Consider the following 16974-nt stretch of genomic DNA (forward strand, 5'->3'; position numbering starts at 1 on the left):
GACTTTTTTCGACATGCTATACCGTGACTTTTTTCGACATGCTATACTATGACTTTTTTCGACATGCTATACTATGACTTTTTTCAACATGCTATACTATGACTTTTTTCGACATTCTACACAATGACTTTTTTCGACATGCTATTCTATGACTTTTTTCGACATGCTATACCGTGACTTTTTTAGACATGCTATACCGTGACTTTTTTCGACATTCTACACAGTGACTTTTTTCGACATGCTATACTGTGACTTTTTTCGACATAGTACACTGACTTTTTTCGACATAGTACACTGACTTTTTTCGACATAGTACACTGACTTTTTTCGACATGCTATACCGTGACTTTTTTCGACATAGTACACTGACTTTTTTCGACATAGTACACTGACTTTTTTCGACATAGTACACTGACTTTTTTCGACATAGTACACTGACTTTTTTCGACATAGTACACTATGACTTTTTTCGACATAGTACACTGACTTTTTTCGACATAGTACACTGACTTTTTTCGACATAGTACACTATGACTTTTTTCGACATGCTATACTATGACTTTTTTCGACATGCTACACAATGACTTCTTTCGACATACTTTAACTTTTTTGCCGTGAGAAGTTTTGTTGGTCTTTTTTTCATTTTTTTTAAACGTCGTACTAAATTTAATTTTACTTAAAGAATGAATGGGGCATAAGGCTTCAAGACTTAAACATCGGACCCTAATGTTAACATTCTGTCTTTCCTGTCTGTCAGATGTGTGACTGTCGAATAAATAGGACAGAGTAGCACGGTACAGATTCAGATCAACAGGTGAATTGGGAGTTCTCGGTGCACTTAACGGTAAAATGATCCATGAAGCACAAGTTCAGATCACAAGAGCCGAACATGTGCTGATAATCAGCTGTCTTCATATGTAAACATGGTTAATTCAGATTTATAAAACTAACTTTACTCTCTTTCTTTCTCATTTCTTTCTCTCTCTCAGGACGGCGGAGACCTCGGGTTGCTTCATGTCGTTCATCTAGGAATGGTTTGAAGAAACCAACTAAGAGACACAACAACATTTCACCAATAACAGACTTTCTTTATCTGCATGTTTATATGTGGAGGACTCACCTGTAATAATACCTGGATAGAGCAGTTGACTGATATCTGATAAAAGAGGAATACAATACATGTGTTTTACGTAAACACATTAGTTTTCTATTAGCACTTTTGTTAGTAAGTTGTACAATTTTAACTTTTAAAAAAAGGATCTGAACTGTGACATTTGGAGGTGAATTCAGGTTATTTTCTGTCTTAGTGATGTCTTCACCAAATGAACCTTGAAAGAGAAATGGTTACGCCTGAAAACGTTTTAAACCTTTTCATTAATCAGCCTGAAAAAATAAAATAAAGACTTGTATTATACTTCCATCACCTCTGATATTGAATGTTGCAGGTGTGCGTGTGTGTGTGTGTGTGTGTGTGTGTCGGCCCAAGATTATGGGCCAGTTTTATTCATGAACAGGAGCCAACCAGCGTCTTTAAAGCGTCGCGCGGAGCCCCTTTCCTGAACAGCAGCCATGTCCGTGTCAGAGCTGTCGGCGCGCGGCGCTCACCGACTAATCTGACAGCGCCGCGCGAGCCCTAATCCCTCACTGTATCGTAATCTATTTACTTTGCATTCTAAGAGGATTTCCACCCAAAAAAATAAAAATAAAAAAACAAGAAGCGATGTTGAGAAATGGACAGAAGATCAGCGAGGATGCTTTTCTGCTCTTTTTTTTTTTCTCGTTAGCTTTAACAAATCATTGTATGTTTTTGGGGAGTCGATCCTCCGCGAGAGGGAGAGGTGAAAGGAATTACATTTGTGACTGATACTAATACTTCTCTTATGTAAACAGCGTGTTATATTTCCCCTCCGATGATACAGTCACACTGCAGAGGCCGCCGGAGATAAGTGGCATCTGTCGGTGCCTTCAGTGCGTCTCTTGACACGTGTTATAATTTAAAAACCAAGGCCGCATTATCTGCTGATTGTCTGACTTGACAGCTCCAATAAAAAGCTGCAAAATTGCTTAAAAGGCGAGCACGGGCTCCTCCCATCTCTCAGGAACCTTTTTGACATGCAAACAGTGAAATCTGCTCTTTCATAATACAACAAAGTACGAGACCTCTCCTCAGTTACCCTTTAAGCAATTATGTCAGCTTTGTAAAAATCATAAATAGTTATGCTTCATTTAAAATGTGGCCCCGCAGCTTTATTCTGCTCAAATCTTTGCCTTCCGAGATGACTCGCAGAGATAGGCTTATTAGTGGTATTAACATACTGCAGCGCGTGCTGGAGCTGTGAAACGGCCTCGTTAACATTTGGAAATGAGTCAAGCCTCCGGCACGTGCTATTATCCAGGTTATCTGTGTTTTTTAATTCTCTCCTCTGTACAGCGGCTGCGCAGTGATTCTGCGGAGGCCTCATCACAGCTAATGATGGCTCTGATTCGGCTGATCAAGTCTCCCCTCAGGGAGGTGATCTATGTTTTATAGGTTTGTTTCACAAGATCCCCCAAAATATTATAGACGAAAATGTCAGGACAATTAAAGACGTCACAGAGACTAAATCACTCTCCACTGAGTGAAAAGATCTTATTCAGATTACAGAAGAGAGTCGAGTTTTCTTAGTTCTCAACTCAGTGAATGAGATCTACTTAATTATGGTGCAACGTATCTGTATTGAATATCTGTTTGTGCCTGTGAGACTAAAAGGCCTCATAATGTGATAGTCTGTGATTAAAACCAGCTCAGAATGAGGTCGGAGAGACTCTGCAGAGATTAAAGTTTAGATAAGTCTTCAACTTTTGGTCAAATATCATCAACTCTAATGTTCTGTTGAGATTTTAATCTTAAATTTCAGAAATCTGCTAAAAAAATATCTAAAGGGGGATAAAATGCTCATTTTTTACTATTTTGACACAAAATATCTTTTCAGATTCCTTCAGAGGCAAATATCTGTGTTTTTTACGGGGTCAAATGTCAAGAATAAGGTTTAGATTTATATCAATAATAATGTGTATCGATACGTTTCGGGTGCTTGAGAGTTGTCAGTGGAGAGAATTGTCGGTTTAGAACAAACTAAAAAGGAGGAAACGTGACCGACTGGTCAGACGGCGATCTGTTGACACACGGAGACGACGTCGGTGGGAAACACTGAAGCCTGCAGGCCCAACAAGCCTCCATTGAGCTTTCCCACGTCTGAAGGGCTTCAGGGGAAAAAGACAAGTTGTGACTCGGGACGAGGGTTGAATGCTGCCGCATCGTTTCCAGATGAGATAACACGAGTCCTCCCTTAAATGCCTCTCTGCTCCGGCCCTACTCTCTCTGACGCAACCGGTTCAGGATATGAAGGAAGTCGTTCTGTCCAGAAGACCGAAGAAGAAGAACTGCTTCCACCGGTCAACTCTTGTCTGGTTTCCCATCAACTACTTCAAAAGAGAAGGAAATCCTTCAATTTACTGATCGATAATGACGTCAGCTGTACTTTGTGTTCAGTGCTAATTAGCATGCTAACAGGCTAAACAATGCACCAGCTCAACTTTAAACATTACGTTGTCATTGAGGCTGAAACCTAATCAATCATTCGGCCCATTTAAGATGCCAATCACAACATTTCAGATTTCCAAGATCTAATCAAATGTCTTGTTTTATCCAAATCCACAAAAAATATTCAATTTACTACAATGTTCAAACGAGAACAAGCATTTTCACATTTGATTTTTTTACTTAAAAAAAATCAAATTTGATTGGGAGCATTTTGATTGCCTCTCAATGGCTCTCAACATGGCGACGGCTGAGTTGGTGGCTCATAGCTAATTATGCTAACAGCGCTAACGGAGCGATCTAGGTTTAGGAAAAGATGGTGCAATACTTTGTTAGGTTTAGGAAAACATCCCAAAACCACTTGAAGTCAGGTGACCAAAGGACTAAATCCTCCTGCGATTCCTCTCCTGTGGAGGGACGAGTTTCCCTCCAGAAGATAAAGGAAAGAGGCTCGACGTGGTCCCGACTGTGTCCACTACTCAACTTAAATCTAAAGTATGTTAAACCCACCGGGAATCTCACCAACGCTCTCAGTGCCTCGTGTGGGGATGACTAAGCTGCTTTCCACCTGGACTCCTCACAGGAACCACCGGGACTCTCACCTTCTGCGAGTTTGGACGGAGGATTCGAGGTGTCTTTATTTACCTGCATGTCAAACCAGGAGATGAGAAAATCCACTGCAGCTATACCGGCTTCATGTTGCCCAGACTTGACATTAAACAAAACAAAATAAACCCTTTTTTTCTGACAGAGAAACCGGAGACGGAGGCCTTAGACTCCGCCCACATCAGGTGTAGAGTTGACCCCTGATTAACCTCCCAGGTAAACACAATCCTCCTCTGTATCACCTCTCACTGCTCGGCCTATGAACACATGGCGAAGCCAAAGTCTGGCGACAGTCGACAGCCAATCAGAGACCGGTTTTGTTGTTTTTCTCCTTCCTGTCCTGCATGGAAACAGAAGAAAACAGTCCCAGCATGCCTAGCTGCTATCAGAACATCTGCTGGTCCTTCCGACCTCGACGTTATCGAGGCCTCACAAACCACACACGCGCACGCGCACACACACACACACACACACACACACACACACACACACACACCGGCTGACAACGGGCGACGCAGTGCGATCGATCGGCCTACTGAACGCGCGCGCGCGCGCGCACACACACACACACACATACACACACACACACAGTGATGAACTGGTCCAATAACCTGCGTACACTAAAGAACTGATGACATGTCATTTTTTGGGTGAGAAACGATTTAAAATATATTTGACCTCAAAATAAAACTGGTAGAACTCTGAGAAGATTTTAGATGAACACAAAGAACTCCAAGAATTTGCATCTCTAAAAATACACAAAGGTGTCAAACAAAGAGAGGAACTATTTGATTATAGATTATGAGATGATATCGTTTGTATTCGTCTTTTTATACTTTTGTTTGTCGGACGAGGAAACGTAGAAAAATCTGATGAATGTTACATTTAAAGAAAGTTTAGGAGAAAACAAAGTTATTTGTTCTTTAGTTGATAGAAAAGTTTATTATAATCTGGAGAGAAGGTTGATGATTATTTCTAAGATGTTTTTATATTTGAATACATTGAAGTGCGACTTGTCCTGAAAGGTAAATCCAGCTGATGTGTGTTTGAGTCGTTTACAGTGAACCAACACATCTGCACTGTAACAATTCAACATTAATCTCTTAATGATTCTAGTTCAAACTATTCTCTCCACATAGACATAAACAAGCATCAAGTAGAACAAGAAAATACATTTTAAGTGCTGGTGGTTGTCTTCTATAAACTTAAACTAATTAACATGTTTGCATCTTTCTGCATTTTAAAGCATCTCAGTTTGACTTTAAGTGAAAAATATTCTCTATGTTTTTGTCTCTAAAACAGTAAATTCAACCAGCAGCTGAAAACAGAAGTGAACTGAAGTGAGAATGAAATATTCTCTCTCTCTCGTTTAATGACAAACGCTTTAAATACAAGAAACAGTTTCTGCACAAACAGCTGCAGGAACTCCAGAGAATGAAATGAAACGAGTCGCTCATGCGTTCAAAGCGATTTGAAATATAATTCTCTTTTTTATGTTTTATTCTACTTGTATTAACATTTTGTTGTTTCGTTATTTATTGGATGCTGCAGAGAAACTTCTCCTGCTCGTTGCGCCATCTCGGCCCTCAGCTGCTCTCCTTCAGAGGACACATTCAATAATAAACATTCAATACGGTTCCACCGTTTGAAGGTGAGCAGCTGTCTCGTGTCTCTCTCAAACCCTCTTTGAATTAAAAAAAACACAAGATTTGGTCGCGAATGTTTGTTTGATGCAAATCCGAACAAATCCGCCGCTGTTCGTGGACACTCGCTGCGCTGTTTGCGCGTCTTGGCGCAAACATGTTTAACGTTCTGATCAGCAGATATTTATTCAGCTGCGACCTTCATTTACATAAAGAGAGAGAGGGAGGGGGGAGAGAGAGAGAAACACACAGAGAGAGAGAGAGAGAGAGCGAGCCATTTTAAAATAATGATTGATGTCCAGTAGTTGCTTCTCTTTGTGCGTTAGTGGATATTTTGGGTTGTGACTGAGCTTTAATTGTGATAAACATCTTCACTTCATGATCTCGATTAATGGATTTATTGTTTTAATAAATGTGTCAAACTAAGCTTTTAATAAAAGTAATAGATAGTTACAGCCCTCACACATCCTCGTGACTGGACACTAAAAAGTTAAATTAATTAAAAAGTTCCTAATTAACACAAACGTTGCTGTTTTGGGGTTAAGTTATTTACAGAAGGACGTTGATTGTTTTAAATATTGGGGGAAATTAATTTGCATGAAGCGATGTTTTCCTCCAGAAACAACCTCGCCAGAGAACTGACGCGATGTTTTCTTTCAGTGACCCCCCCCCTCTTTTATAATGCGTGTATGCCTGCAAGCATCACACACACACACACACTCACACACGCCCGCACCTGACCCCCTAACCTGCCCCACCTTCGCAATTACGCATCAGAGGCGGTTAGAATTCCTGCAGGTTATTTTGGAGAAAACCAACTGAGGGCGCGGGAGTAATTATCACGCGCTGCATTCAATTACGCCTCGATCAAATGTCTCGCGGCTCAATATTTAGGGCCTTTTTTTAACGCTGCAGTTTAAAAAAAAAAGAAGAAGAGAGAAACAGACACTTGGTCTCCCTGAAGCGAGGGGAGACGTTCGTGTTTCAATTTAAGACAGAGGATTAAGACACAGGGATGCGCGAGGCCCCTCGTATTAATTATGGACTCATTTGCATTTACCCCGTTATAATTAGGAGGAAATACAAATAAATCAACAAGCTTTTAAATAAAAGAGTGACTAATTCAAAACGAGAGAAAACAGGAATCTCCTTATGTTCTGGAATAAAATAAAGTAAAACATGACTCGTTGTTGGACGGAAGTGAGACAGAATCCAGTGCGGAGGATCGAGATGACTGAACGGATCTTTATTGGATGAACATGTATGCGAGGGTGGTTTCTCCTTAAAGATACATTCAACATCTTACTGTCATTTCTGGAGATATTAATCCACATTTTTTTCCTCTTCAGAAAAAATAAAAACGCTCTGACTCCAAATATCAAGTCAAGTGCTGCGGTTTCAAACATGTCCAATGAGAGGAGGCCAGCTTTGAGAATGTATAGAGGTTAGAATAATAATAACAATAATAATAATAATATCTGGAAAACAAACTGGACAAACGTCCAGAAGAGTTCTGCATCTATGTTTTAGAGTTTTCCCCTCAAGACATTTCAAATTGTAAAACATTTATTTTTTCTGAGTGAAACATATAAAAGCTGAACTTTATGGCCAATTTGTTCTCTTTGGAAAGATTTACATACACGTTGTTTTTTTTCTTCTTTTGTTTTTTTTCTCCCAAAGTGGTAATAAACAATTTTTCAAATTCGGAAAAAAAAACAAAAAAACGCACCAACTAAAACATGGTCAATGTAACTGACCCAAATACATATTTACATATTTCAGCTCCTCGACGTCGCTGACTAAAAATCTCTGTCATCCTAAAATAACCAATTTGAGAAATAAAAACTATACAGGGTTTGATTTGGGGGTCCGGAGGTAAAGAGGTGCAGCAGAGGGAGCGTATTCCTCCAGAGAGCTTCGTTAACTCGTTCATCGTCAGGAAGCTGCTCCGGATGTTCTCTCCTCTCAGAACTTCATCTGTTTCTCTTCTTCTGTTTTTGTTAAATATGTTTTCTAAAAGACGTGGAGGACGAGAGAGGGAGGGAAAAACAAAGTCCGATTGCTGATCTTGTGGTTCATAAACTCTTTTTGCCTTTTCAAAAAACAAGCAATATGCTAATGTGGGGAATGAAAGAAGAAGAAGAGGGGGAGCCGGAGAGCAGGGAGAAGGGGGGGGGGGATAAAAAGCTTGATCACAAGACCTGGAACCTCCAGGAGGCCTGGTCTTTGTAGTCCAAGCAGTCTGTGGTGTTAAAGTTGAGCTTCCACGAGGAGGCTGCAGTCTGCTCTTTGTAATCCAGGCAGTCGGAGGAGTTGAAGGCCAGGCCGGAGCCGCCGTAGGCCTGGTGGTGGTGGTGGTGGTGGTGGCCCGACGACTGGCCGATGTGGTGGTGCGGGTGGCCCGACATGGAGGAGGCCGCCATGGGGCTGAGCTGGTGGGGGTGGTGGTGGGAGTGCATGGGGGCCAGGTAGGAGCTGCAGTCCACGCCGCTGAAGTAGGAGCCGGACGGGGTCGGGTAGCTCTGGCCGTAGCCCGGCGTCTGGTTGTAGGACATCGGGTAGGAGGTGGCGGCGGCGGCGGAGCCCGCCATCGAACGCTGCATACAGGAGGCGTTGGAGGCGGGTCCGGGCTCCGGGAGCGGGGCCACAGCGGTAACGGGTGCGTTTCCGGGGGAGATGGCGGGGCTCCAGATGGAGGAGATGGTGCCGATGGAGGTAGAGGTGCTGCTGAGCGCCGCCGCCGCCGCCGCCGGGCCCGTGTGATTGGCGGAGGAGGACGAGGACGAGGAGGAACCGGTGCTGGAGACGGCCGGCGGCGTGAACTGACCGCTGCTCTCGGAGCCCGTGCTCTCCCGGGCCGGAGACGACTTCTTCTTGGGCGGCCGGGCTTTGGCGCTGTTGCCGCTCTGCTGCTGCTGGCGACACTTGGCCCTCCGGTTCTTGAACCACACCTAGAACCCATGAGAGCACACAAACAACCTCAGCATTTCATTTAAAAGAAGAAGAAGATACTCCCAGGCCACGCTGGGAGTACATTATGGAGGGAAATTGAGGGGTTATTAGCCATCGAGGTTCATTTCCACCCCCGGCCCCCTTTGGCTCGGACCAGCCATCACGGGGTCTAATTTCATAGCTGGTAGACGGCTGTAAGATAACAGGCTCTTGGGTTTCACCACACAGTGAGGTAACTCGAGAGGGCCGGATCATGTAGAGCATTTTGTTTCACACACGCATTCTGAGAATAACTGGCCTGCCTTGGTTTTCCCCCCGAAAGCCTTTGAAGAGTCGTATTTGTTCAATATTGTTGTACAGCAGCCAGTTGTTTGCAGAGTATTTGCTTGAATACTCTGAACATCCTCAGAGCAGATCCCATATTTCAGATCATATTACAGCCTTCAGTTAGGTTCCATCAAATAATTATGAAATACTCGATTGAAAGTAAGCTTTTCTAATCGCTTTGTTTACATCAATGTGAACATTTTAATCTGGATCCATTCATTGAATCAAGAGGTTAAACAGTGATGTGAGTTGAACAGGAACAGAGAAAGAGGAGATTGTATAAATAACCACGACACTTGAAGGCAACCATCCCAGTTAAACTGCCTAGTTACATAACCAGTATAAACAAACCAGTCTGTATGTTTTAATACCATTCAGAGTGGCAGCATCAAGTGAGCAGCTCTAAAATCATCACATTGTTTTCCTCTTAGATATATAATCATCCTGTTATATTACACAATAAAGTACCCTTTAGTCACATTTATTGGTATAAATGCCATAAAAATATTGATCTGATCTATCGATGATAGCTAACAGTTAGCAAGCTAGCATTAAGTTAGCCGTTAATTAGCACATGACGGTCAATTTAAAAACATTTAACTGTGTGTTTAAAACTAATTACTGCGCTCAGAGAGTAAACACATAAATAACTCTTAAACTGTCCCACTTTTAATTAATCACGAATAATTGATTTTGAGCAACACAAGCTGCTCAGTCTAAAGCCTGTTTGGTGACATTAAGTGTTTCTGTATTATAATGACCTGGTGACACGGTGGTAATGTAATAGTGAGTCTTTGTAGAATAATAACCCGTTTAAATATTACCTAATAACATAATTTATCGTCATAAGTTAATATCTATTCCAGAGTTAACCCTGAGGCCACGTGCGTTTGTCGGATGTTTTTTTCCACACGGAGGTTTCGGCGGGAGTTTTTTTTAAACGCGTCACTTCTCACCTGCACTCTGGACTCCGGCAGGTTGATCTTCAGAGCGACCTCCTCGCGCATGAAGATGTCCGGGTACCGGGTCTTACCGAACAGAGACTCCAGGATGTCGAGCTGAGAGCGGGTGAAGGTGGTCCGCTCCCGGCGCTGCTTCCTGGGAGTGGCTAAAAATAATAGATACAAACAAAACAACGTTAATAAAACCACCTCAAAAACACGCAGGACTTCAACATTACTTCGACTTTGTCGTCATTATTAAGCGAGAAAAAGTACATTTTATTTCTGCTGTAGTTTCTTTACTGTAGAGACAATTTAAACCTTTATTTTTAAATTGATAGAATGAACTTAAAGCATATTTAATATTTCCTTTTAAACTGCTCCCTAACGCCAGTAGAAGATAAACAGTTTAATCACTTAATGTGAAGACTAGAGTAATTACTTTATAGCTATAATACCAAATTACAATTCATAGAAAAATATACATTTATTATTTTACATGGTTGTTTGTTTCCTTTCTGTAAACTTTTTTTAAAACACATCCAAACATTATTATTATTATTATTATCATTACACAGAACCACAATAATATATTATAATATGAATAATAGTTATTAACAATAACAACAAAGTCCTTATTATTATTATTATTATTATTAGAGGCCTAACAGCCAAACATATTATTAATTTGTAGATATTTTGGTAATTTTCTTCATGATGTCTGGAGCTGTTACTGGTCCAAACTGGGAGCATTCACGTGTAAAATGTGTGTTAACGTGTGTGCGCGCGCGCGTCTCCTACATGGGTAGCCCACTGAGGGGTGCAGCAGGTCCATGGCAGCGCCGCTGAGCCCCAGGCCGTTGACGCCGTAGGGGGGCTGTTTGAGGTAGGACATCATGCTACAGGCGGTCACTGCTCCACCCAGCTCAGGCCAGTGGTTCGGTTTCCCCCGATGCTGCAGCTTGACGGGACAGGGGGCCGATCCTAGTCACTGCACACGGGGGGCGGGGGTATTACCAACGATTCAGGAAGAAAACATAAAGCACATATTTCATCCTAAATGCTCAGCGGGATGTTTAGAAATAACTCCAACATGTTAAAGTTATACCATGAATTACAAATATCTCTCATAGCTTTATGTTCGGCGGGTGAACCAGTGAGGCAAACTGGGTCTTTACGCAGGAAAGCACTGAAGCATCGTTCGGGTTGACTCTCATAAAGCTCCCATAGATTACATTATTATTATTTATTAGGATATGAACGCATGAATTATAGCGGAAGATAAACTGATGGTTCAGGAGCGGAGACGAACATTAAATCCTTTCAGAATATTGGATTTACTTTGGTGAGAAAGAAAAACACGGAGGAAAATGAAACAACGTTAATAACAGATTAAACTCACGTGTTCAGCTTTAATTTAAATCTTCTGATGAGATGAAAACTGAGTGAAACTGATGAAAGTTAACGCGAGTTTTGTGTCAATAAATCATTGCGTTGTAGAAAACATTGAATGTTTATCTACATTAATGTTTGATTGACCAGCGCTCCTCCTCCTAAAGAATATTACGGGTTTATCTGTAATCATACATTTCCCTATGTTGTAAAAAATAAGACTATTTTACATCATTTAAATCCTTAAACCTAAATAGTTTATTTGGCCTCCATTATGTAATGCATCATGTCAGTGTGATCTTAAACAATGAAATATTTGTGTCGCTTTAGTCAGAAAGCAAAATGCTGAAAGGAGCTCACGTGTATAAATTAAATTAGCTCCTAAAAAACGCAGAATTATTTATTGTTCCGTCACTTTGCTGCATTTGTGTTTGAATTCGTTTTTAGTCTTATGAGTAAATGTGTGTTTAGTGTGTGTGTGTGTGTGTGTAGGCCTGCACTCACACACTCACGCGTGTATAAAGATGGATTATGGATGCGGTTCTATAATCTATATAAATCACAGCTGTGTTTGTCTGAAGTCGCTCGTGTTTGTTTCGGGTCGTCACACTTTGCGTGTATTGTGAGCAGCACGAGGCTCCTGTGGATCTCACGTCAACAGAATAAAATCACCTGAGATCTGCACGAGGAGTTCAGTTCACTCGTTAGTAAGAATTAACTTTAGTCTCGCTTGTATTCAGTCAGCTCCCTCCTTTATTGGGACGCTCAGGGGAACAGAACCAAACTCCAAAAAGAGAAATTGTTTCTTCACGTCTCGATCAGTTGATTAAAAATCATATTTTCTGTGAAGCACAAATATTGTCGTCATCCATGTCCGTGCTTTTAAAATGCATGTTTATTCTGTGGTTATATATTATAAAGGCCTACTTTTTACTTAAGCTGGTTTGTGTTTCTCAGTAAATATGCTTTATACTTATTTTAGGAACAAATAACATTTCCTCAGTTTACTGCAGAAAATAAGAATATTTTATCTGAATCCACTAATTCAACATTTAACTTCACCTTAAATATGAAGCGCATCTACATTCAGAAACAGATCCTCCTGATGGAGCTTTAAGAGAAACTGATCACAGTTTGATTTGTTTAATTTCTGAGGAATAAAACAAGTTTAAAGCGCGTGCATTAACGGCGTGGCTGTGAAGAAGAGATTTATTTTAACAATGAGCTCGTAACTGACCACAAACAACCAAACGTGTATCCAGCAGCTTCTAACCCTCAGCAGGGCCGCAGAGAAGAAGGCGAGATCTCGGTGCAAATGAACTCAATTAGAATTTAGATTAGACCTCCGGGGAGAGAGCGTTTCAGAGGAGCTCTTATCAGCTAAATAAATTAACAAAAACCAAAAACACGCCTCTCCAATTATCTACTAAGTGGTTCAAACGCTTTAATGGCCAATTGCTCTCAAATAAAAAACTCGCAGGAACGAACTGGAATGGAAATATTAAAATGATCTACTCCGGAGGAAGTTGACTTAATTTACCCGGTTCAGGTCGGAGTCCTCCGCGGCGCGGATTAATTGATATCTCCGCTAAATAAACGTGCAGAGGTGCAAATTGAAAACCTTCGCTGCAGACAGAGTTTAACGTTAATTACTTTTTACACTTCAGCCGCTTCTGTTAATGACGAATAGTTTTGTGAGTAAAATGCGGACAAACGTAACAAAACAACCAACTTTAAATGCGTGAAACTGGAGAAACCTTACCTGGTTTATTTCCGCCTCTTCTCTTCTCCCGAGCTCTTCGGGCAACAACACGCGAGCAGCAGTAAAGTATCCAGCAGTGGGAAGTCTGCAGGGCACAAAACTCAGACGACGGCCGACTTGCTCAAAAACAAACAACAGTGTGCAAACGGAGCGGCATCGCGGAGAAAAACACGCAGTTTATCAGCGCGCGGGGAGTCACCGCGTCCTCGGTGCGGTTCCGGGTGTTTCTCTCTTCTTTTATTTTTATTGCAGCCAAATAAATCAAACTCATTTGCTTTCAGGGGGCTTGTCGTTGTCTGTCAGAGTGTTAAGGTGATTTCTAGGAGACGGATGGAGATTGATCACCTTCTCTCCGCCCTGCGCCTCTATGAGCGGAGGACACCTGCGGATCCGCCTCCTGCAGCCAATCGGCGCGCGTCCCCGCTCTGACGGACGGCGGGGGCGGCCTATAGGGCGCCGCGGTGGCAGCCGGGAGAGCCCACTTCCACTTACCCTCTCCCTCTCCCCCTCCTCCTCTCTCGGTCCCGGTCCCGAGACCAGACCAACCAAAGAGGTTTGTAAAAAGATGGAAATGTTTTACAGGCCTGCAGGAGAGACGGCGTCTGCGCTCTGCATGTGCGCCAAAGCGCGTACAAGAAGAAACCAAATTTAAGAAGATATTTTACAGAAACATTTTCAAATTTTATTTTTTTTTGCACGCGGATGCAATGGCAGCATTTAGTCTTGTCAAAGAACTAAAGCGGTCTACTTTCCCACCATTTAAAACGTATTTACTTTAAAGAAACGACCTGTTTTCTTGCTTCCTGTCGTTTCATTTCCTCAGAAACATCAAATCAGTCAAAGGACAAAAAAATACACGATTCTGAATGTTTCAAGAGGAATAAGTTAAAGTAAAAACGGTTGTTTTAAGGGTGTAAAGGTTTAAACGGGTGCTTAGTTTGACAGAAAGCTGCATTTTAGTTTAATCAACAGCAGAAAACAGATTTCATGTAATGTAGAGAATCCTCAGCTTCCTATTAATGCTGTTTATTTTTTACTGTTTATTCCTCCGTGATGAGAAAAGAAGTTAAATTTATCCATTTAGATTTTATTGTGATACACCCCCTCCTCCCCCCCCCCCCCCCCCCCACACACAAACACACACACACCAGTCCTCATGAATATTAATGAGGTCTAATCCCCATTTAGAATTACATTTGAGGATGGTTGACGTAAAGTTTAATAGGGATAGACCTCAAACTCACTGCGGAGGAAAACGAAGAAGAAAAATCAGCAGCAGAAGCTGCGGTCACTGAATCACATCCTGCTCTTTATACGCCGATGGTTCTTTTTTAAATGTGTTTTTTAACCCATCACACAGAAAACAAAGTGAGGGTCGCAGCTCAGCTCGGCTATCCTTTGGGGATCTCTGCAGAAAAAAACACATCAAGTTCTGTAAATGAGGTCTGAGCTGAAAGCGAGCTAATGTTCAGAGAGAGAAGCTGCAGGGATGGAAATGACATTTTACGTGTGTGTGTGTGTGTGTGTGTGTGTGTGTGTCAGGAAGAGGAGGATCAAAGTGGAGGCCTTAAAAGACATCGACGAGAGCACTTTGACAGAGAAACTTAGACACCAATAGTCGACCAACGTCATGTTGGAGGCCTGTAGTGATGCTACTTATTGCAGGCAGGAACACGGAGGAGCATACGGGCACTTGAACGCACCTTAATATACACGAACATAGTCCATCCATGTCTTTTTACGCACGGAGGCCAAAATCAAATGTACAAATCAGACCGATGGCGACAGTGAGTGTTTCCAAATCTACGAATGATGTGAGAACATGAACAGAGGTGACGTACTGAGAATAAATGTGTCGTAAAAGAACGGGTGTTTTGGGGAGGGGAGGGAGTGTTCATTTGGAGTTTGTGTTGGCAGGCTGCTGACTGGAGGTCAAACACTTTTACGCACCTTTTTTATTTTTATTTATTTCCACATCTGAAGTCCGAGCAGTCAGAGGGCCCGTGGAGGGTCTGACCGAAATACCATCACCCCTCCTCTCCTTTGCGCGCGCGCGCGCGCACACACACACACACACACACACACACACACACACACACACACACACACACACACACACACACACACACACACACACACACACACAGGCTGTGTTAAATTATGCAAAAAGGCCATTCAACAAATATGGCCCTCACAACACAATGAGTCGGGTTATTCTGACATTTCCACTATTTCTTGTTTTTTCCCTCTCCTCTCTCGATGTGAGTAAGACCCCGAGATAAACCCCTGAACAAGTATCAAGTTATCAAGTTGCACCAACCTTTTGTAATAAGAGTATTTTGTCTAATCCCAAATTGCAGTTGAATTTTTCTTAATGCTGAGCTGGTAAAGCCTGGGATTAGGCGGAGAGGAGAGGAGGGGGAAAAGTTTTGTCCCTTCAGCCGGCAGGATTGGAAGCGGGGATCTGCGGGGATGTTGTCGGTGCTTATTAAAACGATGATGCATACAACACAGCGCTGTATAGGAGCCCGGGCACCGCACGCGGAGACCCGGGCTCCCCCAGGTGCAGTTTCTTTTTTTTTTTTTGGGACGAAAAAGGAAGTTACCGCGGAGGCCGAGCGGCGCTCAGCACCTGTGAGGTGAGGCCAGGAGACATCAAAGCTCAGGAGATAATCCATTCGGCTGAAGGATCCTCAGCTGCACTGCAGCGCGGAGGCGCCGCCGCCTTTTACGCAGCGCGTCGCTCTTATTCACTGAAAAATAGGGAAATGACTCCAAATTTTTTTTTTTCACTCCTTCTGCTTCAACGGGAACATTAAAGACACCCGAGTGACTCTGCGGAGGTAAGACGGGACATTTTGCTCTTTATTCACTCCAGAAATAAACTACGTCTTTAAATAAAAATAGATTTATCATTATAAAATAGTTGGTTTAATTACGACTTTAAGTAATTTTCTTTAGACGCGCAGTGGTTTAAGAGGATGTTAATATAACAATGGATTAAATAGTGATGTTAAGAGGACCAAACATCAAAACTTTAGGAGGTAAAGTTAATAAATGAAAATTTACTAACAAAATTTAAAAAACAAATCAACAATCTTATTTAAACTATTTATATAACACGTTTAAATCCACGCAGAAGTGCCGGGTGCTGTGAATCATTTTAACTACACACACATACACACACTCACGCACACACTGCAGCCCTCTGACTGCACCGACGTCCTTCAGCCGTTTTGGGCTCTTTGCTTTTCTTCTCGAGATTACAGACCCGCGCGATAAAAACGCGCCATAATACGGAGTAAAAACAAAAAAAAAAAGCGCCTCGTGAGGGACGTAGAGTGCACGTATACGGTCGGGGTCCCAAGCAGAGAAGAAAAGGAATCAGCAAATTAATTTTGAGAGTATGAGAAAGGCCGGGGAGGACGTCTGCTGTCACAATCTATTTCCCGGCTTTAATCGGGGATGCGAGGCTGCCTGCAGGGGACGGAGCGGAGGTTTTATTTCAGGGACATTTATTCTCTCTTTGTTTCAGTTTGACATTCATAAAAGTAGTGCGAGTGCGAAAGAAATAGGGGACATTTAAGGTGGTGGAATATTATTTTTCTACATCTAAAAAAAGGACACTTTGTTTTATTTCCCTCTCCATCCCGCTCCTGGTTGCGGGTGACCGAGCCTCTCCAGCTCGGCCCCCCCGTCTCCAGCGCGCTCAGACGCGGCCCGAAGAGAGAGAGAGAGAGAGAGAGAGAGAGAGAGAGAGAGAGAGAGAGA

The 16974-nt window shown here is 42.3% G+C and overlaps 2 protein-coding genes across 3 annotated transcripts in view; one reads left to right on the forward strand and one right to left on the reverse strand.

The window, feature by feature from the left end:
* The window catches only part of wdpcp (WD repeat containing planar cell polarity effector), a 42762-nt gene extending 41342 nt beyond the window's left edge, over nucleotides 1-1420 (forward strand). For both annotated transcript variants that reach the window (XM_031875054.1, XM_031875064.1), the window contains exon 11: nucleotides 990-1420. In XM_031875054.1, coding sequence (XP_031730914.1) covers nucleotides 990-1040 — 51 coding nt within the window. In that variant the 3' untranslated portion in view covers nucleotides 1041-1420. The remainder of the gene's footprint in view (nucleotides 1-989) is intronic.
* Nucleotides 1421-3943: 2523 nt separating this feature from the next.
* On the reverse strand, nucleotides 3944-14318 carry otx1 (orthodenticle homeobox 1). Its single transcript, XM_031839746.1, has 4 exons — nucleotides 13204-14318; nucleotides 10851-11040; nucleotides 10065-10216; nucleotides 3944-8780 (listed from the first exon to the last, which is right to left on the reverse strand). The coding sequence occupies exons 2-4, from the start codon at nucleotides 10945-10947 to the stop codon at nucleotides 8022-8024; spliced, it is 1008 nt and encodes a 335-aa protein (XP_031695606.1). The 5' UTR covers nucleotides 10948-11040; nucleotides 13204-14318; the 3' UTR covers nucleotides 3944-8021.
* Nucleotides 14319-16974: the final 2656 nt, after the last annotated feature.

The sequence above is a fragment of the Anarrhichthys ocellatus genome, unplaced genomic scaffold, assembly GCF_004355925.1.
Source record: "Anarrhichthys ocellatus isolate YVR2014 unplaced genomic scaffold, GSC_Weel_1.0 scaffold3, whole genome shotgun sequence".
NCBI classification, from domain to species: Eukaryota; Metazoa; Chordata; class Actinopteri; order Perciformes; family Anarhichadidae; genus Anarrhichthys; species Anarrhichthys ocellatus.